Source organism: Chinchilla lanigera, unplaced genomic scaffold, assembly GCF_000276665.1.
Source record: "Chinchilla lanigera isolate Chin_1 unplaced genomic scaffold, ChiLan1.0 scaffold00036, whole genome shotgun sequence".
Classification (NCBI taxonomy): Eukaryota; Metazoa; Chordata; class Mammalia; order Rodentia; family Chinchillidae; genus Chinchilla; species Chinchilla lanigera.
Genome location: NW_004955437.1, coordinates 9,894,335 through 9,915,287, shown reverse-complemented (window position 1 = coordinate 9,915,287; position 20,953 = coordinate 9,894,335). Strand labels below are relative to the sequence as shown.

Here is a 20,953-nt window from a genome sequence, read left to right as displayed (position 1 = left end):
ACTCACACCAGGGAAAAGCCTGCGGGATCCAGATCTGGACCACCTCACTGGCAGAGTTTTGGGACGGTCCTTGCCACTGAGCACCCACAGAGGCTCCGGAAGTGTCAGGTGGAGATCACAGCAGATGGGCAGACCCTCCTAGGTCAACAGCCTTGTTAACAGTGACCCAGAAGTCCAGAGTTTTATTTCAGCCCCACTGCCTGGTCAGTCCACTGAGCAGCGGAGCTGGTCAGCTGCTGAGCCCAGTGGTACTTGCTGGGGTGGAGTGGGACAGTGAAGAGGTGGTGTCCAACGGGGACAGTCCAGTGACACCAGGAAGCAGGAGGGTGAGGCGGGGTGGGCAGCTGAGCTGGGCAGTCAGGGAAGAGCATTGCAGGCGGGGGGACAGCAAGGGGCTGGGGCTGGTGACAGGGTCAAGGCAACTATGCACCTTTGAAACAAGCTGCCCAGCACATGCCCTGCCTGAGTGGAGGAAGCCAAGGTGGTGGTCAGCCTCCTCCCTGCAGAATGGGTCACCGGCTCGAAGCACTGCTGCTGGGAATAGGAGAGGCTCAAGGGGTGTCTCCAAGGCCAGGATTCGCCGGACCCCGGGTGCTTGCTGTCCAGTGAAGCCACGTCCTTGCGGCATCTTCCTGAGACGGATGATTTGTGGAGCTGGCAGCAACAGAAGCTCTCAGTGGCCCTTGGGGTGGCCATCAGAGTGAGCGTGGTGCCCAGCGTTACTGATGAGACACCGCAGGGTCTGTGGCACTAGGTAACAGTTACCTGGAGCTGAAGTTCAAGGAAGCTGCGCGGTCCGGGAACAGTTCCTCCACCAGGAGCACTGTTCCTTTTCACAGCCGCTCCTGGGGTCTGTTCGTCTGCCCAGTACTGGGGCCGGCAGGAGTGAAGCCAGCCGAGAGCTGTGGGAGCTGCGCAGGCTCCTTCCTGCCTCGCCCTGAGGTCCCGGATAGGTGGGGTTAGCCCTTCCTCACTCACCTCCCCACCGGCTTTTCTGGGCCTTCTCTGGGAAGGAGCCCAAGCGATCCTGAACACGGCCCCGCAAACAAAAACGCACATTCCCAGGTAACCCACAGCCCACACCGCAGATTTCCTGACCCGGAGGACATGCTGTGGGCGTGTAGCAAACACCGACTGACTCCGCCCAGCGCTGGCCCCGCCCCTGGCAACCTGGGCTTCCCTAAGGACTCCCAGGCAACATCAGCGTCCCTAGCGACCACCTCCCTAACGGCAGCAGGGAGCCCAACCAGCGCCCGAGGCCCGCTGGGGCCGTTGCGTGGCCCCATTATATCAGTGTTGGTGGCCCTGGGGCCCTCAGAAGAGTGACCCCTCCCCTGCAGGCCCAGAAGCTTCTGCTCACTTCCCCCCGCAACACAGCATACGGTGGTTCCCTCAATTACAGAGAAAAGTCCTCACCCCAGGTAGGGTCGGGAGGGGCAGCTGGGGTGTCTGAGGGAACTAGGAGCCGGGCCACCGGAACCCCTCTTGAGGCAGCAGACTTGAGCGGGCAGGAGTTGGCAGGAGCAGGTCCCGGGAATCGAACACTATGATTCTCACGGGGCAGAAGACCAGCCCATCTGTCAGAGAAATTCTGTTCTCTGACTATAAACTGGGACTCCCCAGCCGGGAATGTAGGTGTGGCTTGTCCTAAACTAAGCCACTGTGGGCATGAAAGAGATGGAGGCAGAGATAGACACAAGCCCAGGGCCCCAGGACAGCACCCACCCACCCCAGGAGGGCTCGCCTAGGAACCCTGGGTACAGGTGGGCAGGGTGGAGCCAGTGGAGGCCAGTGGGGAGCCAGGGAGAGTGGCAACCCCCCTTCTCAACAAGAGAAGGGAGGGCAGCTGAGGGCCAGGGCTGTGACAGCAGGGTGAGGGGGCCCTGCAATGTCATCTATAGGCAGGGGCGATCTCTGCCTCCAAGCCAGTGGCTGGATTTACCTGGGAGGATTTGAAACTCATTCCTACTGGGATGTGGATTTCACATAAACATATATCTGTGTAGCTTGTTATGGTTCCTATGCTTGACATTCAAAGTATACAGCTCTCCTGGGTATTCAGGAGCCAGTCTGTCCCTGTCCCAGTCATCGGTTTCTTCATCCACCAGATGGGCTAAGGAAGCCTGCCCTGCCTCCACTACAGGGTGGTTGAAAACACAGGTGAGAGAATGATTCTGAAGGGACCTGCTACCGTCACGCCTGAGCTGACACTGTCCAGTGCCAGGAGAGCTGGGGTGTGAGGCTGGAGGTGCATTGTGGCTGCAGAGGACAAGGCCACCACATTAGGGACCCAGGTCTGGAAGTGACAACTAGGGGCCTCGGCCCTTTTCAGCTGGCCCACTGAACTATTTTGGTACCTGGTAGGATTTTCCCTGTATTTTCACCAAACTGCGAGCCTACCAGAGCTCAGCTTCAGCAAAAGGGACTTGGAAGCAGCAGCCACATTAGGTCTCAGGGTTGTGGAGGCACCAGGTTGTCTGGGGTCTTCAGGACGGGGAGGAAGGCACCAGGGTGCTCCAGGTCTGCCATCCATCCCCTCTGGACACCGTCCCTCCTGCTGCAGGCAGCCCCATGTGCGAAGGAGACGTCTCCCAGCAAACGGGGGCTGCAGAGTCTTCAAGGACATCTGTCCTTCTGTCGCCTGCACTTGGACAAACCTGAGGAGGGCTCTGATTGGCTGGCACTGTAGCCACCCCCGGACCAATGGCTCTGGCCAATAGGATGCTTCTCATCAGGAGCTATTCTTAGAAGCGTGGGGCAGCCCCAAACACCAGCACCCACTAGAGCAGGCCTGAGATCCAGGCAAGCAGGTTGGGCAGCACTCCGCACCCCAGAGCCCCACCTGGTAGTGACACAGGGATTGGAGGGTGTGTTCAGCAGGTTGGGGGACAGGAAAGCCCAGCGAGTGGTGCCAAGCTCAGACCCAGGGCACCAGGATCCCTTTCCTAGGTGAGGTGACAGAGGCCTACAGTGTCCCGGGTGTAACAGCAGGGAGGCCTTGGACATAGGAACCAGGGAAGCTGCCTATGTCCAGTGGGGTGCAGAGGCTGCCCAAGATCCAGATATGGGAGGACCAACTGATGACAGGAGCCCAGGCCCAACAGCTGGGCTATGGTGCAGGCAGATGTGGAGGCAGCAGGAAAGGCCAGAGGGGTCTGGGGAGCAGGTGGGTGGAACCAGCACCCAGATATGGGGCGTGGGCAGAGCAGGAAAGCCCATACCACTGAGCTTAGGGGAAAAGAGGTCTGGAGCCTAAGTGAGAATGGCAGGACCCTGGGGGCCTCAACAGGTGCATGGTGGGCACAGTGCCAGGCCTGCATGAAGAAAGAGTGGCAGAGGTGGACAGGGTGACACCTGCCTGGGGAGGGGCCACATGTTACACTGTCTTTACAATACAAGTAACAGGGAAACAGGAGTTCATTTTGTTCATTATCCTTCTAAATATACTTTGACCTATTATTTGTTTTGTTTTAGTTTGCTGAGACAGGGTCTTACTATGTAGCCCAGGCTGGCCTCAAACTGGTGGTGATCCTCCTGCCTCAGCCTCTCAAGTGCTGTGATTTAGGCAGGTGCCACCATGCCTGGCCTCTATTATTAGTGGTTTTTGTGTGTGTGTGTGTGTGTGTGTGTGTGTTTGTTTGTTTGTTTGTTTTGAGATGGGGTCTCAGCATGAAGTTCAGGCTGGCCTCAAATTTTCAGTGATTCTCCTGCCTCAGACTCCCAAATGTTGGGATTACAGGCATGCATCACTATGCCCCGCTAGTGTTAGATTTTAAAGGTAGGTTTTTAAAAATATTCAAGATCAAAATCCTGTGTCTGGTACAAATCTGCGTATCAAAAACGTGGTTTTTTTAGTACAGGGGATTGAACCCAGGTCCTTTCTGCTAACCTCCACCCCAGCCTTTTTTGATTTTTTATTCTCAGGCAAAGTCTTGCTAAATTGCTAGGGCTGGGCTCTAATTTGCAGTTCTCCTGTCTCAGCCTCCAAGAGTGTTGGGATTGCAGGTGTGCACTACTACACCCAACCAAAACTTTTCACAATTCATATTTTTAAAACAGCAAGAGGTGATTAAGGGAAAGTGATCAGCACTGACCATATTATGTAGTTAATGATGTCAGTGTTTATCCTAGAAATGACACCAGTGATCATATTGCCTCCATAGTGTAAGAACATGAAAGAGTAAATAAAACCCAAGATGTACAATAGGTAATATGAAAGGGAAAGAAATTGTGCAAAGGAAGGAACTGGGATGGGGAAAAGAAGAAAAAGAAAGAAAAAGAAAGTTCTAAGACTATATATATATATATATATATATAGATAGCTGGGATAACCGTACTGTATTGCTGATGTCTGATGGTTTATTAAAAGGAACAGTTAGGGGCTGGGGATTTAGCTCAGCGGCAAAAGCGCCTGCCTGGCAAGCGCAAGGTCGTGAGTTTGGTTCCCAGTACTGGAGAAAAACCAAAAAAAAAATAAATAAATAAAAGGAACAGTTAATGCTGTCGGGCATGGTGGCACACACCTGTAATCCCAGCACTCAGGAGGCTGAGGCAGGAGGATCGTTGCAGGTTCAAGACCAGCCTGGACTACAAAGTGAGCTCAAGGCCAGCCTGAACTGCATAGCAAGACCCTGTCTCAGAAAGACAAAAACAAAAACAAAAACAAAAACAAGCAGTTAGTGCTTAAAATTTTTTATATATACTTTGACCAATTTTAGATGCTTATATCTGGTCATCTGAGCAACTTATGTGAAGACAATATGCAGCATAACAACCATTGGTGAATTCCTACCATCTTGTCTAGTGAAACTCTGTATTGTCTCTAATGTTCTTTTAAATTATTATTTTCTTATTCTCTTTAATGGTTTGATCAGTCTTCCAGTCTGACATCTGGTAATCTGATCAACTTTGTTGAAGATAATGATATGTAATAGAACAACCACTGTTAATCCCTATCATTTGGTTTGAAAACCTGTATCATTTTTCATGTCCTTGCTTTGTTTTGTTTGTATTTTGCTATTTTTTTTTACTATTCTCTTTAAAATAAAAAAAATTTTAAAATTAAAAAAAAAAGAAGTGACACCAGACCCCGTAGTCTGGGGCTGCTTGTGGGGCTCCGGTGGTAACAGCTGGAGCAGAGTGACCTTGTGCCTCCCTTCGGCCGCTATTGAGGCCCTGTCATGGGTCTCCCTGACCCAGGAGGGGTCTCCAAGGGGGAGGGAGCAGGGGCTGCTGCTGACCAGGGCAGGCTGGGCAACAGTGCGGCAACACCTGCTCACCAGGAACCCGCCTGCTCCCACCAAGCCGAGGCCTGCTCCCTGCCCTGTGGCCCACAGTGTGCCAGCGGCTGACAGAACATCCAGGAGGAGGCCCAGGAGTCCAGGAGCAGGGCCGGCCTATTGCCTGAGCCTCCTCCCTGTCTCCCTGCCTCCATGCTGCCGTGCCTCCAGCCTCCAACACCACCACCACCTCACCCCAGGGAATGGTCCCCAGGCCAAGTCCCCGCCCCCCCTGCTGCTATCACCTGCACCCATCCCTCAGCAGCCTTTCCAAATATCATCAGTAGTCACCAAGTATCATCCCAGCGGAATCCCGGAAGTCCCCAACACAGGGAAGAGTCATTATCCCCTTCATAGACCTGGAAACTGAAGTTCAGATAGGTTGAGTAACTGGGCCAAGGTCACACAGCAGGTAACTGGTAAAGCAAGAAACTCAAAGTCAGTGTGGACTAAAGCAGCACTCACTCCAGCTGCGCCTCCATGGGGCCCTGAATCCAAAGCAGGACCTAGCTGAATTTGCATTTGGTTTCTACAAGGGGTGTCACTATGCAGGAATAACATCCCCCACTGCCCAGCCACCAACCCCCTCAGCCAGGCTCTTCCTCCTGGAGCTGCCTGGCACCAGTGAGCACCATCTGGTCCCTCCCTCTGCCAAGGACGCCTTTCCCAGATCACCGTGTCCCTCCCCATAGGCCATGCCACAAGGCCCTGAGGCAGGTGCCATCTGAGGGTGCTGAGTGCTGGGCAGGCAGCCCTGCCCACCCCCAGTTCTCTGAGCACAGGGCAGGGTGTCCCCAGACCCAGCCATATTGCGTCCCCTGTCCTCAGCCCCAGATTTAGCTGCCTTCTCTCCTATACCTGCTGTGCTCCAAGCTGCCTGGGATGTGGGGCCAGGAGAACCGGAAGTGGTCCTGGTGGGGAGATCACAGGAGGGCTCAGGGGTGGAGAGGTGAGGGGGCCAGCACCCTGGCAGCCCATGCTTGGTCCCCTCTTTCTCTCCCAACCTGAAATGACCTTAACATTGGATGGCCACAGGCTCAGTGTGGTACACCCCCAGTCCTTTTCATTTTTTAGTTTGAGCACAGTGTAGGCTGGTATTGAATTTGCCATCCTCCTGCCTCAGCCTCCCAAGTATGAGTGCATAAACTAACTTTAAATACATTTTTTTATAAGTTATGTGACATTGGACAAGACAGTTAACCTTTCTGTACTTCCACTTCCCATCAGAAAATGGGAAAATATGAGTGACTATCTCTAAAAGGCTTTCCGGGGATAAATGTGTTAATATACATAGAAGAATGTCCAGTATACACCAAGAACTATTTGACCTAAAAAGTGAATCACATCAGCTGCTTGCTACAGTTTCATGTGGCAGACAATTTCTTCTGCTTCCTTTGGTCATTATTTTATTCCCTCCCCCTAATAATCTTGGTAACTGTTACCCTCCTTTCATAGACAGAGCTCAGAGAGGTTTCGTCACTTGCCAAAAGCCACACAGCTGGTCGCTGGGATTTGCACCAGAATCTACTCTATCTTTGCACTATAAGATCCTCCAAAGTCTCACCTTTCCCCACTTCCCTTTGCTCCAGGTCCCCACCAGCATCAAGGACCTGAGCAGCTTCTTGTGTCCAGGTCACCACAGGGGCTCCTGGCCCTCCGTTGCCAGCCCTCAGCATGCAGGACTCCAGGCCCCCGCCCGCACCGCCCGCACCGCCCGCACCGCCCGCGCTCCGCCAGTCTCCCTCCGGCCCTAGGGCCTCTCTTGCGGCTCACACTTCAGCCACAGGTGTGGTACCCGCCAAGCACACCGTCCCGAACTTCCGCCGCATGCGCAGGATCATTGCCGAGGACACCGAGTGGTCGCTGGCCATTGTGCCCCTCCTCACAGAGCTCTGCATCCAGAACATCATCAGAAACTTCCGGGGTGAGTCTGCAGGGAGAGGAGCAGGGCTGGGGCCCCCGCTTCCTGCAGACCCTACTTCTAGGCTCCCAGCAGACTCCCCCACACCTGCCCGCCACATCCCCATGCCTCTCCTGTCCCAGCCAGAAGCAGCTCCTCCCCACAGGGCCCCACTTCACCCAGAACCCGCGCCACACTGAGCCCCAGCACGTGTGGCTTCCTGGTTTGGTCTGGGACCTGTGATCGGTAACCACAAACCCAGTCCACAGAAGACAAAGGGTGAGGGGCCGGGGGCCCCCTGTACCCTGATGAGCACTCTCTGAACACAGGACTATCGTTTTGTCTCCAGCACTGATGGCCACCTGACCTGCACGTGCTTTTTTCACCTTTTTCTTCTCTGTCTCTGCTGGCTGGAATGTGAGGGGCCAGGGTTCGGCACTTACCCGTCCTCTGCTCAGCCCTCCCAACAGCGTCCTGCACACAGGAAGTGTCAGACAGATACACTTGTTTTGCTGCTGCTGCTGCTGCTATTTGTTTGCTTGCTTTGTTTTTGACACAGGGTGTCACTATGTAGCTTAGGCTGGCCTCAAACTCAGCAGTCCTTCTGCCTCAGCCTCCTGAGTACTCAGTTTGCCCATGCACACCACCACACCTGGCTGCAGATGCACTTGTTTGAAATGAATGAATCACATCCAACTAGGAGGCTCTGGAGTCAGCAACTGTCTCCTCTATCAAACGAGGTGACAACCCATGAGCTTCTACAGACTGATCCTCCCCAAGACCAGACACTGCCCATCTAGCTGCAGAAGTGTTGCCAAAACCAGGTGCTATGTTGTCCCCTGAGCTGTGACCCCTGTTTTCTTTTCTTTGCTCCCAAAGATAACCCGATCTTGAAGCAGCTGCCCCCAGAATACCAGCAGAAGGTCCTGAACCACCTGCCCCCTGACCTGCCACTGGCCGTGACTGCCAACCTCATTGACGATGAGGGCTACTGGCGCCGCTGCTGCATGCAGCGCTGGCCTGTGTGCCACGTGGACCAGCACGGTGGCAGCTGGAAGCGCCTGTTCTTCGAGCGGCACCTGGAGAGTCTGCTGCGCTGCTTCATCCCTGGCACCACGGACCCCAACACCATCCTCGACCTGCTGCCTCTTTGCAAGGCCTTTGTACGCAGCCTCCATGTGGACCAGCTCCTCCCGCCTGTCCACCTGCCACCCACGCCCCGCACGGCAGGAGACCAGTCGGACTCGGGCAGCGAGGGGGAAGCCGAGGAATCCAGCTCCGACCACTACTCGTTGGGCCCGCTGGTGGCCGGCCTGAGTCAGCTGGAGGAGCTGGACCTGGTGTATGGTGTCAAGGATTGTGGCATGAACTTCGAGTGGAAGCTCTTCCTCTTTACCTACCAGGACTGCCACTCCCTGGCAGCCACCATCAAGGCCTGCCACACGCTGAAGGTACCTTCTCAGCGCCCCGCCTCGGGTTCTCTGTCCTCTCATCGCCCTCCTCCTGTTTTCCTTCCATTCACTGACCGAGCTGGTTTTGGTTTGGGGTTTTGTTGCTGAGGGCTGAACCCTGGGCCTGCTTAGTCATCAGCAAACATCTGTACCCCGGGCCCTGTCCTGGGTGCTGAAGAGGCAGCCATGAGCTGACAGTCACCCCGGGCGGCCTCTGCAGCTGAGAGCGGCCAGGATGAGAGGCGCTGATTGCCTCAAGCTGGGGGTGGAGGCTGCAGATTCTGCAACTGAAACACAGGGCGCCCAGCTAACTTTGCGTTTCAGGTAAATAGCAAATGATTTTGTAGAAGTATGTCCCAAATATCACATGGGACACATTTGTCAGTCTGAAATTTAAAGTTTAGCAGGGCTCCTGGTTTAGGGCAGTGTTTGTTTTTCATCATTGAGCCAGACCCCCAGCCTGGGCATCCTGTACTGTTTCTTGCACTCCTAATTGGGATGAGTGGTATAAAGAAAAGACATGCATGCCGGTCCTGGTGGCTGGCCCTCGGGAAGCTGAGCCAGGAGGATCGCTGCAAGTTTGAAACCAGCCTGGGCTACATAGGGAGCTGAAGGCCAGCCTCAACTGCATAGCGAGACCCTATCTCAAAAAAATAAAAAAAAGACATGCATGTGTGTGTGTATCCAAAGCCAGAGATGCTCTACCACTGAGCTACATCCCCAGCCCTTTCTTGCCTTGTATTTTGAAGATGGGCCTCACTAAGTCACTATGTTGCGTAGCCTGGCTCTGAACTTGTGATCCTCCTGCCTAAACTTCCCTCAGGGACTGCAGGTGTGCACCACCATGAAGAAAAGACATTCTTATGTGCGATTATAAAAGGGGCATTTGACCTTGCCAGAGAAGGCTTCCTGGAGCAAGTGTCACTGCATAGAGATCAGGAGGGGCAGGTGGTAGATAAGAAAAGCGGGAAGCCATTCCAGTGGGGAGCAGCACATCCAGGCCCCTGGCAGAACAACAGGGCCATTCTAGAGCCTGGCAGAGAAGGCTGTGTGGGTGGAGCCTGCAACGAGGGAGTAGGGCCGATGGCCAGGCTTTCTAGGAGAAAAGAGGCCTTGTCAGGGGTCTGGCTTTATCTGAAGGCACTCCAGGCACCTTCTGAATTTGTCCATTTTCTGTTACTGTCACCAAGTGTCTGAGGCTGGGAACTTTATAAAGAAAAGAGGGGTGTTTAGCTCAAGACCCTGGGGGCTGGAGGTCCATATAGCTCAGTACCTGTGGGGACGCCACTGCATCCAAACCACAGCACCATGCAAAGTCTTAGGCATGGGGTTATGATGTTGGGTTGTAGACATGGCGGTTCACCCAAGAGTTCCCTGCCAAATGGAGATGAAGGCAGGGATTTCTGGCACCTTGGCTTGGCCTGCAGAGAGGGAAAGAGAGAGAAAATGGAGGAGAGGAACTTGAGCAATTGCATCAGCTGCCTCGCTGGCATAGGGAGGATGTGGAAGAGAAGGAAGCAGCCGGAAGCATCAGGCCTTCCTGCCTGGGAGACCAGATGGTTGGAGGGGCCACTGGCTAGATGGGGACAATGGGAGGAGGACTGGGTTTCAGCGTGAGGCGTCCTGGCACAGCTTCCGCCCATCAGAGAGGGGCTGCAGCTCTTGGGAGAGGTCTGCACAAAGCATGGAAACGGGTGCCAGATTCTCGAGTGTGGGCTCAGCATGACACCTCCCAAAGGAGCCAGAAGAGGGGCAAGAGACACTGCCAGGTGGCCTGCCAGAAACGTGAGGCAGGAAGGAAGGGGCCTGGCACTGTGTGCCCAAGCCATGAAGGGTGCGTTCCAGTAGCAGGGGGCGGGGTGGAGTGCTTGGCACTGGGGGTTGACTTAGCAAGCTTGGGAGTTCCTGGAGGAACTGCAGTAGGGTGCCAGGGCCAGGCGCCAGGAGCCAAAAAAGAGAGGAGGGGGGCACTGTGATCAGATTTGCCAAAAGCTCGACTGCAAAGGCGGAGAGCAGAGCAGGAATAGATGAAGGCTTTGGATTCTCCTTAGAAGAAACTCACAAGCCAGGCATGGTGGCACATGCTTCCAATGCCAGCACTGGGGAGGCTGAGACAGGAGGATCCAAAGTTCCAGCCTAGCCTAGGCAATGTAGCAACTTTGTCTTAAATTTTTTTTTTTTTTTTTAATTTAAAAGGGCTGGGGATGTAGCTCAGTGCAAAGGCCCTGGGTTCAGTCCTTAGAGCAATCTCATCCACCAGTGGCAGGGGTAGGGGGAAGCAGTGGGAGGCCGGGGCATCAGACAGACCTGAATTCCAAACCTGTAACTCTGGGCGAATAATGGAACTTCTCTAAGGCTTCTTTTTCTCTCCCCAAAATGGGGAGAACTTGTCCAACTCCCCCAGGGTGCTGGCGGTCAGGGAAGAGGTTATAAAAGGTGCAGGCACTGTGCCCGCCCATAGTAATCACTCCATCAATAGCAGCCTCTTCCCCCTGCCACCCATGCTGTCACTGTGTACAAAAGGTGTGCAGGCAGCAGGCCGGTCACCATCTGTCCACCTGCAGATCTTCAGGCTGACCCGCAGCCGCGTGGATGACGAGAAGGCCCGCATTCTGATCCGCAGTCTGCTCGACCACCCAGCCCTCGAGGAGCTGGACCTGTCACACAACCTCATTGGGGACCGTGGGGCACGTGGTGCCGCCAAGCTGCTCAGCCACAGCCGCCTGCGTGTGCTCAACCTGGCCAACAACCGGGTGCGTGCGCCTGGGGCCCAGGCGCTGGCTCATGCCCTGGAGCACAACACCAACCTTCTCTCCCTCAACCTGCGCCTCAACTGCATAGAGGACGAGGGTGGCCAGGCCCTAGCGCACGCCCTGCTGTCCAACACATGCCTCACCACCCTGCACCTGGGTGGCAATGAGCTGTCTGAGCCCATGGCCACGCTCCTGTCCCAGGTCCTCTCGGTCAACACCACGCTCACCAGCATCAATCTGTCTTGCAACCGCATCGGGCCGGTGAGCCACGCCTCCAGGAGCAGGGGGCGGGCTGCCTGAAGGGGGAATGTTGGGACCTTGGGCTTCTGGTACTACATGCAGTGTCACGCAGGCACGCATCCTGGGCCCAGGGGTGAACCCGGCACCTGCTGCTTTCCCTTTCATCCTCACAATTATCTATGAAAATGGGAGTTTCATTTTTTGTGTGGTGTTGGAGATCAAACCCAGGGCCTTATGCATGGCAGGCATGTGGTTTACCACTGCCCCCCAGCCCAGCCTGAGTCTTTTCTAGGCAAGCACTCCACCATCAACTCACGCTGCCGCCCAGCCTGAGTTCTCTGTAACAAACAGTGTTTCTCAAACTTTCTTGACCAGGTCATGGGAGAAGTGTAAGGTACATCAGGCTGGGAGTGTGCGCCTGTAATCCAGCACTCTGGGAGACTGAAGCAGAAGAATCATGAGTTCCAGCCCAGCCTGGACAACTTAGTGACTTAGAGAGACTCTGTCACAAACCTTTTGAAAAAATATTCTTAAAGGGGCTCAGGGTGTTAATTCTCACTTCTGTAGTGGGAGGGAGGGAGCAAGCTACATGAATATGTACATATATATATGTCATTGAAATCTACTTTTTCTCTTTGTAATTTATGCTGATGTTTACTTTTTTTGTTGAAACAGGGTCTCACCCTGTAGTTCAGGCTGGCCTCAAACTCACTATGTAGCCCAAGCTGGCCTCAAACTAACCGTGACCCTCCTACCTCAGGCCCACAAAGTGCTGGGATTACAGGCATGTGTCACCATGCCTGGCCTGATGTTTTCCTTTAGGTTCTACTCTATTCTTTTTTTTTTCTTTCTTTCTTTCTTTCTTTCTTTCTTTCTTTCTTTCTTTCTTTCTTTCTTTCTTTCTTTTTTTTGTCTTTTTGAGACAGGGTCTCACTATGCAGTTCAGGCTGGCCTTGAACTCACTTTGTAGCCCAGGTAGGCCTCGAACTCGCAACAATCCTCCTGCCTCAGCCTCCCCAGTACTGGGATTATAGGTGTGTACCACCACATCCAGCTCTCTATTCATTTTTTTTAAATGCTTCTGTGACCCATTACATTTGCTTCCCAATACATATATGGGGTGCATCTGTCAGACAGCAGCTTTCTACGTCCCATGTGGAAGTCTTCACACTGACCTGCGCTCCCCAAGAGTTTGGGTGGAGGACTGCAGGGTGTCCCTGTGTGCTCCAGTTAGGCCCCCAACTAGCGGCCATGCAGCCCCCCTCTGTCGACCCCACAGGGGTGCTCCTGCTACAAGCCATAGACAGCTTGGCCAGGACACAGGGGGACACTCAGTCCTCACATGACCAGAAGCCCCAGAGTGAGGTCCTGCACCAGGCAGACCCCTGGATTCAGGGCCATCTTGTGCTCTGCCAATTGGCCCATGGCAACAGACTCTCTGGTCCTCCTCTTCTGCTCCTGAGAGATGCTGCAGTTTGGCATCTTGCCTGGCAGCAGGCAGAGGTAGGAAGGGACAGCGCTGCTCCTCCCCATTCGCTGGCAGGGTGAAGAGAAGCTGCCCAGAGCTGGCTCCTCCAAGCTCCTCCTCCACTGTCCCTAGACAGACTTGTCCCCAGGCCCCAGGTGGGAGTGGAGGAGCGAGAGCACTGTCACTCGGTGGACAGTCATTTTAGTGGGTCTTGACCACGCTGTCTGGATGAGCAGTAGGTCAAGGTGCAGCAGAGTTAATGGCAGCTGCCTCAGCCACATCTCCGTGCGTGTAAATTGTGTGTGCCTGTCACCTGGACCACGATGTGCCATGACCCTTTCCCTTCTGCCCTCCCAGGATGGCGGGAAGCAGCTCCTGGAGGGTGTGGCAGACAACAAGACCCTTTTGGAGTTTGACTTGCGCCTGTCGGATGTCACCCAGGAGAGCGAGTACCTCATCAGCCAGGCCCTCCAAGCCAACCGGGAAGCCGCCCGCCAGCGGGCCTTGAATCCCAGCCACTTTGTGCTGCCCGTCACTGCCAATGGCCATAGGAAATCTGTAGCATAAGGTGAAGTTGGGGCCGGAGCAGTGACTAGACAGGGATCACAACTCCCACCCTGTCCCTCATGCCCTGCCCTTGTCACACACTCCGCTGCTAAGGGTCACACCAGTCCAGAGGGACGGGAGGGCGGACTCAACACCCTCAAAGGGAGTGATCAAAGGTTGAATGTATAAAGACAGAAGGCAAGGAGGGTCCTAGTAAGGAAGGAAAGGTATCAAGTGCAGACCCAGCTGCAGGGCCCAGAAAAGGTGTCATTAGACAACCCCCCACCAAAAAAATGATCAACTTCTTCCAGGAATTAGGTAGATGGAGAGGATGCCGAGGGACTGTGGACTGCCAATCTCTCCCATGCATGCTGCCCACGTAGATGATTCTCCTCCATCCCCTCACTGTCCTGGCTACAGATAGAATCCTTGACCTTCACATATGTGCATGCATGCATGCACACACACACACGCACACACACCGCGGCTACAGCACAATGACACCAGACTTCCTGCCACACTCACCCCTAAGATGTCACTCCCCATTGCTCAAGTCTGCTTTATGTGACCCAGTTCTACAGGCCACACCATCTCCTAATCCCCACTTTCCACCTGGGATGGGGACCCTGGGGCACAGGGAAGCTGCCGTTGTGGTGGCAGCTGTGGACACATGGTGACACTTGCTGGAGGGGGTAAGAAGTGCCACGCAAGAGGGGATGTCGGTGAGTCATCGCAACTTTATTATCCACCAGTTAGATTTGTACAATCTTTGCGCTTGGAAATCCACGACAGAAAGGCCACAGTGTGATGCACCCAAATGACAGAGACCTGTCTCCTCCCGGCCAGGCCCAGCCCGCCTGACAGCCCTTATCCCCGGATACAGGGAGCCTTCCAGGTGCCCTGCGTGAGTCCCTGTCACTCTGCAGCTCCCCAGCCTAGCCACATCCACAGGAATCACATCAGCCAGTATGCCCAAGGGGCCTGATGGTCAGACCCAGGATCCCCAGGGCTGAGTCACGAGTTCCAGTCACAGCCCAGGGGTGCTCACTCTCCAGGGACCCCTTCCAACAAGCAGATGCTGAGCAGAGCACCACAGGGGGTTGGAGGGGGTAACGCACGTGTGCCCGTCTGGGTGGCCTCAAATCCTTCGTGCCTGACACCCTCGAACAGTTTCAGAGTGCAAACGTGTAAGTGTGAGGGTGTGTGTGTGTGTGTGTGGCCACCACTGCTAGCAGAGGTTCTAATTAGAGAAACAAGAACATTCAGTGTAAAGTTTAATTTTAGAGATTAATTAATTTTCTGGTATTCGTTTTCCCTGGCAATCAATAAAAGCTACCAAGAAAATAGACCAAAGAATCGGTTTCTCTCTAAGTCTGTGCGTATGTGGGAGGCGAGGCTGACTGGGTGAGCACACCTAGCAGAAATGGTTGATACAGGTGAAATAATAACGGGGACCCACTGCACCTCCCAGAAGGGGTGCTCCCACTGCCAGGCCCGGAGGAGCACAGACTCAGGGTCCCAGTGGGTTTGTGAGCTGGCAGGCAGGCGGGCAGCTGTGCCCTTCTGCCCAGACCACTTCCTCTCTGGCTTCTCCTCCCTATCTCTGTGCACCTGGAAAGCCCAACCCCTGATGACCCACAGGCTACATTGTCCCCACAGTCTGCCCCCATCTCATGTCCTCCTGAGGAGAGCAGGAGCTAGAAGTGATGTTGCATAGGTGGAGGCCACATCCCCAAACAGGTACAGGCCTGGCCGGGCAGGGGGAGGCCCGGCAGGAAGTGGCCAAGAGAGGCCAACAGCAGAGCTCTGATGGCAGCAGAGAAGCAAGAAGCATCAGGGGCACAGTGTCTGGGTGCCCAAGGTCATCCTCTCTAGGCTGAGATGTGAGCCTGGTCCCCAGGCGCTAAGTCTGCTGGGAAAGGAGCCGGGTAGCTGGGAAGGCAAAGGGCTGTACAAAGACATGCACACCAAGCACATCGGGGCAGGTGGTAGGAAGCACGGGGAAGAAACGTCAGTATGGATCTCTGGGGAAGAGGACAGGGCCAATGCCCCCAGGCAGGGGCAGGGTCCCCCTCTGAAGACCCTGGGACACACAGCAGGGCTTCTGCTCAGGGCATAAAGGGAGATGGAGAAGTCTGGCAGAGTTGGATAACTCCTGTCTCAGGCCCTGCCACTGGAGTCGAGCGTTCCTCCAGCTTGGGCCAATGACCAGGTCCTCAGCCCACAGAGGCAAGACTGTGCCACTCCTCCCCACAGGTCTTGGAGGCAAGGGCACCCTCAGAGGTCCTCTCTCTCCGCCCTTCACTGCCCTCTGTGCCCCAGCGCCCACCTGTCATCCAGGTGTATCTCATGTGTCACTCACCCTGGCCAGCTTTAACGCCAGCCCCCCAGGTGGCACCAGGGCCCACTGGAACCCAGAGAGGAGGCTACAGAGTTTCCAGAAAGGGCAGAGGCTCCCTGCCCCCAGAGGATAGAGGTGAGTGACGTTGGTGCCATGAGCACAGTCCCTCAGGACCTGCTCCTGGGGCCAAGTGACAAACAACAGTGCAGGAAGAGGGAGGAAGGAAGTCCAGAGCTCTGGGGCCAATGACAAGAAGAGAACAGCCACATTGCCACGGTGAGGGGACTGTGTTGGGACTGCCACCTGGCCCTGGCCTCGGACCCACTGAATGCATCAGCTGGGTGGCAGCCATCCCTGCTGTTCCCAAGAGAGGTCCCAAGAGTCAGGAAAGTCCCAGGTGCCCTTCCTGTATCTCCACACCCTCCTGCTGCCCACAGGCGACACACTCTCCAGGGGAGGCTCGGCCCGAGTTCCCCCAACTCCCTGCATAGTTGCCACTAACAGTCAGGCCGCTGGGAGGCTGCACAGGAGACATCTGATGTGTGGAGAGGGGGTGTGCCTTCATGAACTGTGGGAGTGGCTGGGGTTCTGGGGAGCCACGCCCTCCCACCCTCTGTCTCTATGTCCAAGGCGGGTGGCTCTCCGCCCTGTGAGGTCTCTCCAGCACCCTCCTGTCCCGTTCCTTCCCCGCCCAGCCTGGGTGACCCCAGGCTGCCGCACTCCCCTGCTCCAGGCGGGGCACAGTCCAGCGAGGGACGCGTGGACCCATCCGGGGGCCCGGGTCACAGTGAAGTCTCCACGCAGGAGCCGTGGCGGTGCAGCGGCCGGTGGCTGTGGCCCAGGCACCCCTCCTGTCGGTGCACAATGAGGACGGGGAAGTAGAGCGCATCGTGGTAGGGCGGGGGCGGCCCAGCCTCCTCCTCGTCATCGTCCTCGTCGTCCCCCATGCTGGCCTGGCTAGATAGACGCGTCTGCTCCGTGGGACAGCTGGCCTCGTTGACGCTGCCGCTCCGACTGCGCCACAGGCAGCTGCGCCGCGAGCCGTAGAGGCGGCCCAGCGAAAAGCGGCTGCCCGCGCCCCCCACACCCCCACCGGAACCTGGGGCTGCGCGTGGGCTGGCACAGATGCTGAGCGCGCTGCGCGAGAAAATGGAGGAGCTGCTGGCCACGCGCTGGCACTGCTCACAGCTGCGACGCAGCGGGGCCGCACCAGGGCCACCCACACCGCCATAGCGACAGGAGGGCGTGAAGCCCCGTGCATGTGCGCTGCGGCCCGCCAGGTCCATGAGCACCGCTTCCGAGTAGCTGGGCACGAGCTGCTGGTTGGAGCGTATGTGCCACTCAAGCTCCGTGCTGTCCACCGTGTCCACGCGCGGCAGGCGGTGCGCCAGCGGGGGCAGCAGCTCATCGCCGGGGCTCAGGCCGCCTGCCGAGCCCGGGCCCTCGAGGCCGAAGAGCTTCTCCACATGGTAGTGCGCGTAGGCGGTGCGGTACTCGGCCAGCACGCGCAGCGGCCACGACAGCGTGAGCAGCGCTGCGGCCCAGAAGGCCGACGAGCACGCATACCAGGGCGGCCGCGCCGGGTCCGGGAAGGCTACCATGAACTCTCGGAAGTCCACGTTCTTCAGGTGCATGCCCTCACGCGCCTCCATGTAGTCGTCCAGGCCCTCGTTCTCCGCGAAGAAGCGAGCGCGCTGGCACAGGTACGCGTTCTCCGCCTCCACGCTGGCGAAGCTGAAGCACTTGGTGAATCGCAGCCGCGTGGCTGGCGCACCCTCCAGCCCCACCAGCGCCTTGGACACATCCCGGACGCCGCAACGGGCATAGTCGAACTCGGCCTCGGCCACGTGCGTGTTGACGCGTTCGTGATAGACCTGCAGGCGAGGGGGCTGGGGTCTCTGTCCACCCCCACCTACCCCAGTGCTGTTTTTCTTGCCTGATCATCTGCCCAAGAGCCTGTCCCACTCTGGGTACCCGTTGGAGCCCCACAAGATGTCACCATCTGCTTTACAACTGAGACCTGAAGCTCGACCAGTGCATTAAAAATGAGATGGGATCAGAACCCAGCCCCACCTGTTTATGCTCATTTCCATGAAGCTGTTTCCCCTGGGGTCGGGCCCTGGCTATGAACGCCCCCTCTGGCTATCCTGATCCCTGGCCACTTCTGCCTGTGTTGACTCACTGCTCCTCAGGCATCACGGCCCCTCTTCTGCTCTATGACTATTATGCTTCCAAGTGGATGCTGGCTTCAAAGGAGCTCTCCTCTCTCGTTTCCTGCTAAGGCCTTGGCTGCCTGCACAGCCACACGCTTTACCCACATAGCAGGAGGCCACCACCTCTGGCAACATCTCCTCCAGGATCCAGCTGGTCTAATCCTGGAAGTGCTGACAGCTTTGGGAGCTCCCCATAAAGCCCCCCACATCCATCCCTTCAGGGAGCCTGGGATGAGGCTCCAGGATCTAGGTCTAAGTCTAGCATTGCCAACACTCCACCAGGTAGACAGCCACTCAGGAACTGCAGGCCTTGGGCAAGTCTCTGAGCTGAGGTCTCCTTACATGAAAGGGAACCAGATGATCACTGCCTCACCCAACAGGTGTGCACATGCTGTGAGATAAGCCTTTCAGCCCTGAACAGTCTACACTCGGAGCCATCACCTCCATATACCAGCAGTTTGACCTTGGACAATACTTAACCTCTCCATGCTTCAGTTTTCTCATCTGTAAAATGGGCAGTGCCTATCTCACAGAGTTGTTATGAGGCTTAAATAAATGACATCACACATGTGAATTCCTGATGGTATGGTTCTGTATCTGCTGCTGTGAGCTTATCACTGACCTCCAGCCCCACCCCACACCGGGTTCTTTCCCATCTTGAATGGCCACTCACCTGGGTGGTGGTATAAGCGTCTCCATTGCGGTACCTGGTGACCTGGCGGGTGCGGCGGACGTAGTGGTAGCTGATGGCCTTCCACCAGATGCAGGGCGTGGCCTGCTGCATGCGGCCCACACGCTCCCGCACGCTGCTCACATCCACACGGTGCTGCAGCTCATGGCGGGCCTGGCAATGCCAACACTCCACCAGGTAGACAGCATACAGCATGAGCAGGAAGGCCAGGGGGATGTAGACATAGCCGTTGGAGCAGGGGCTGTCATGGTACATGAGGCTGTTGCCCTGGTAGGCGCTGCTGAAGGTGAGGCGGGTCACTGTGGTGACGTGGCACCAGGCCACTGCCCCCAGGCAGCCGTACATGAGCAGCGACAGCAGGAGGCACTTCCAGTGGGACTCACGGCAGAGGGACTTGGTGAAAGAGGGCTGGATGGGTCGCTGCTGCTCAGACAGGAAGGGAGGGGCCAGGATGAGCAGAAGGTGAGACGGAGAAATGGATGCGGGATGGAGGGGCAGAGGCAGAGACACAGGGATGGGGAGAAAGCAAAAGGCCAAGATGGGAGCCAGAGACCAGAGATAAATGCAGAAGCGACCCAGAGGGTGTCATGAGGTCAGGAAAAGGGACCAGAAAGCCAGTGCAGGAAAGTGCAGAGAGACACCCCAAGGGGCAGAGAAGGATGAGAGCCAGGGAGGAAGCCCAGGAAACAAAGAAGACACAGATGGGTAGGATGGCACCCAGAGAGAGTCCAAAGACAGATGCAAGGATGACAATGAAATGGGAGAAGGTGTGGATGGGGGAGAAGGGAGGACAGACAGACAGGCATCAGCAAAGGTAGGTCCCCAGCCCAGACCCCCTCCAGGTGTTCAAGGAAAGGGGGGAGGGACCCCTGAGATCACCTGGCCTTTAACAGGTGAGGCCCTGACTTCTGGCAGATACTTTCAGTCTCTCTTCCAGGAGCCACTCCCCTCTGATCCACCCACCTCCCTAAGGCTCACACAGCCCCCAATACTTGCTCTGGAGGAGGAAGTCTGCCCTGGCTCAGTCCCACATTCTGGAGCCCCATCCTCCCTCAAGTCTTCCTGCTGGACCCTAACGTCCTTCCCCCAAGCTCTAGAACGGGAGGGAGGGGCTGGGGTCCCCAAGCAGAAGGCAGTTGGGGAGAGGGTATCCAAAACGGCAGAGGCATGTGGCTGGGGACAGGATGGGGATGGGGACAGGCAGGGGTAGGGGGGAACACGTTTGAAGTCCAGCCATTTGTCACAGAAACATCTCTGGTCCCCTTCTAGGGCCTGTCTGCTAAAGTACTCGGCACACCCTGTCCCTGGGTTGGCTGGGTGAGTTGTTTACTGCCTGGCAGGGCCCATGCCTGGCTCCCTGCATCCTGGGTGCCTCCCACAGTGCTGCCACCCTGCAGCCAGGAAAAATGAGCATTGGGTTTGATTTCTCGGGGTGGCCTAAGTTTCCTCCCGACCCCAGACATACACATAGCCTCCTGCTGGGATCCTGATTTGTCCCTTCAATTCCTCAGGCCTGGCCTAGAGGCCGGCCAGGGGAAGGTGGAAAGGCAGGCACAGAGACCGGCAGAGGCCCTGGACTTAGCACACAGGGAGCTGTGGCTGGAAGAAGCACCCTGTGCCCACCTGGCATGGGGACACAAGCACCCTGCAGGAGCCCCGGCCCCAAGGGGCTCTGCCTGCCGGCCCACCTGGTGGTCGGCTGTGCAACATGCATGTGTGCAGTGTGCAGGGGCGGGGGGTTCTGGTACTTTCCTCCTCTCTTTGTCTCCAGTTTCAGAGTAGGAATGAGCTTAGCACCCACACTGAAGGGCTCTTGGGCTTAGGGCCCCTAGGGGAGCAGCAGGGCGCTGGAAGGGAGGGTGCACCTCCCAAGCGCCTAGCGACCGCGGGGGGTCTGGTCGCTCCACACACCGACCTTTAGGCCCCCAGCGCGGGCGACACCACCGACTCCCTGGTCCACCCTCCCAGCTCGGCAGCCCCCGCGTCCCCGCCGGAGGACAGGCTGGCCGAGGCCCTCTAGCTTGAGCTCAGGGGTCCTCGAGGCCCCGCCCACGCCCCTCCCCTGCCCAGG

At 56.5% G+C, this 20,953-nt stretch overlaps 2 protein-coding genes across 2 annotated transcripts in view; one reads left to right on the top strand and one right to left on the bottom strand.

Moving 5' to 3' along the window:
• Window positions 1–1,332: 1,332 nt before the first annotated feature.
• Tcte1 (t-complex-associated-testis-expressed 1) lies at window positions 1,333–14,993 on the top strand. Its single transcript, XM_005389817.2, has 6 exons — window positions 1,333–1,421; window positions 2,109–2,160; window positions 6,912–7,203; window positions 8,059–8,630; window positions 11,195–11,644; window positions 13,449–14,993. The coding sequence occupies exons 3-6, from the start codon at window positions 6,954–6,956 to the stop codon at window positions 13,656–13,658; spliced, it is 1,482 nt and encodes a 493-aa protein (XP_005389874.1). The 5' UTR covers window positions 1,333–1,421; window positions 2,109–2,160; window positions 6,912–6,953; the 3' UTR covers window positions 13,659–14,993.
• The window catches only part of Tmem151b (transmembrane protein 151B), a 12,191-nt gene continuing 5,594 nt past the window's right edge, over window positions 14,357–20,953 (bottom strand). Inside the window, exons 3-5 of the mRNA XM_013516736.1 lie at window positions 20,798–20,944; window positions 18,865–19,305; window positions 14,357–17,852 (exon numbers count right to left, since the gene is read on the bottom strand). Coding sequence (XP_013372190.1) covers window positions 16,761–17,852; window positions 18,865–19,305; window positions 20,798–20,944 — 1,680 coding nt within the window. The 3' untranslated portion in view covers window positions 14,357–16,760. The remainder of the gene's footprint in view (window positions 17,853–18,864; window positions 19,306–20,797; window positions 20,945–20,953) is intronic.

What these genes read in the sequence shown, in the direction of transcription:
- Tcte1 (XM_005389817.2), top strand. Translation starts at nt 6,954, where the DNA reads ATGCAGGACTCCAGGCCCCCGCCCGCACCGCCCGCACCGCCCGCACCG. An exon ending in CATCATCAGAAACTTCCGGG is followed by an intron (nt 7,204 to 8,058) that starts GTGAGTCTGCAG and finishes TTGCTCCCAAAG; the next exon opens with ATAACCCGATCTTGAAGCAG. An exon ending in AGGCCTGCCACACGCTGAAG is followed by an intron (nt 8,631 to 11,194) that starts GTACCTTCTCAG and finishes GTCCACCTGCAG; the next exon opens with ATCTTCAGGCTGACCCGCAG.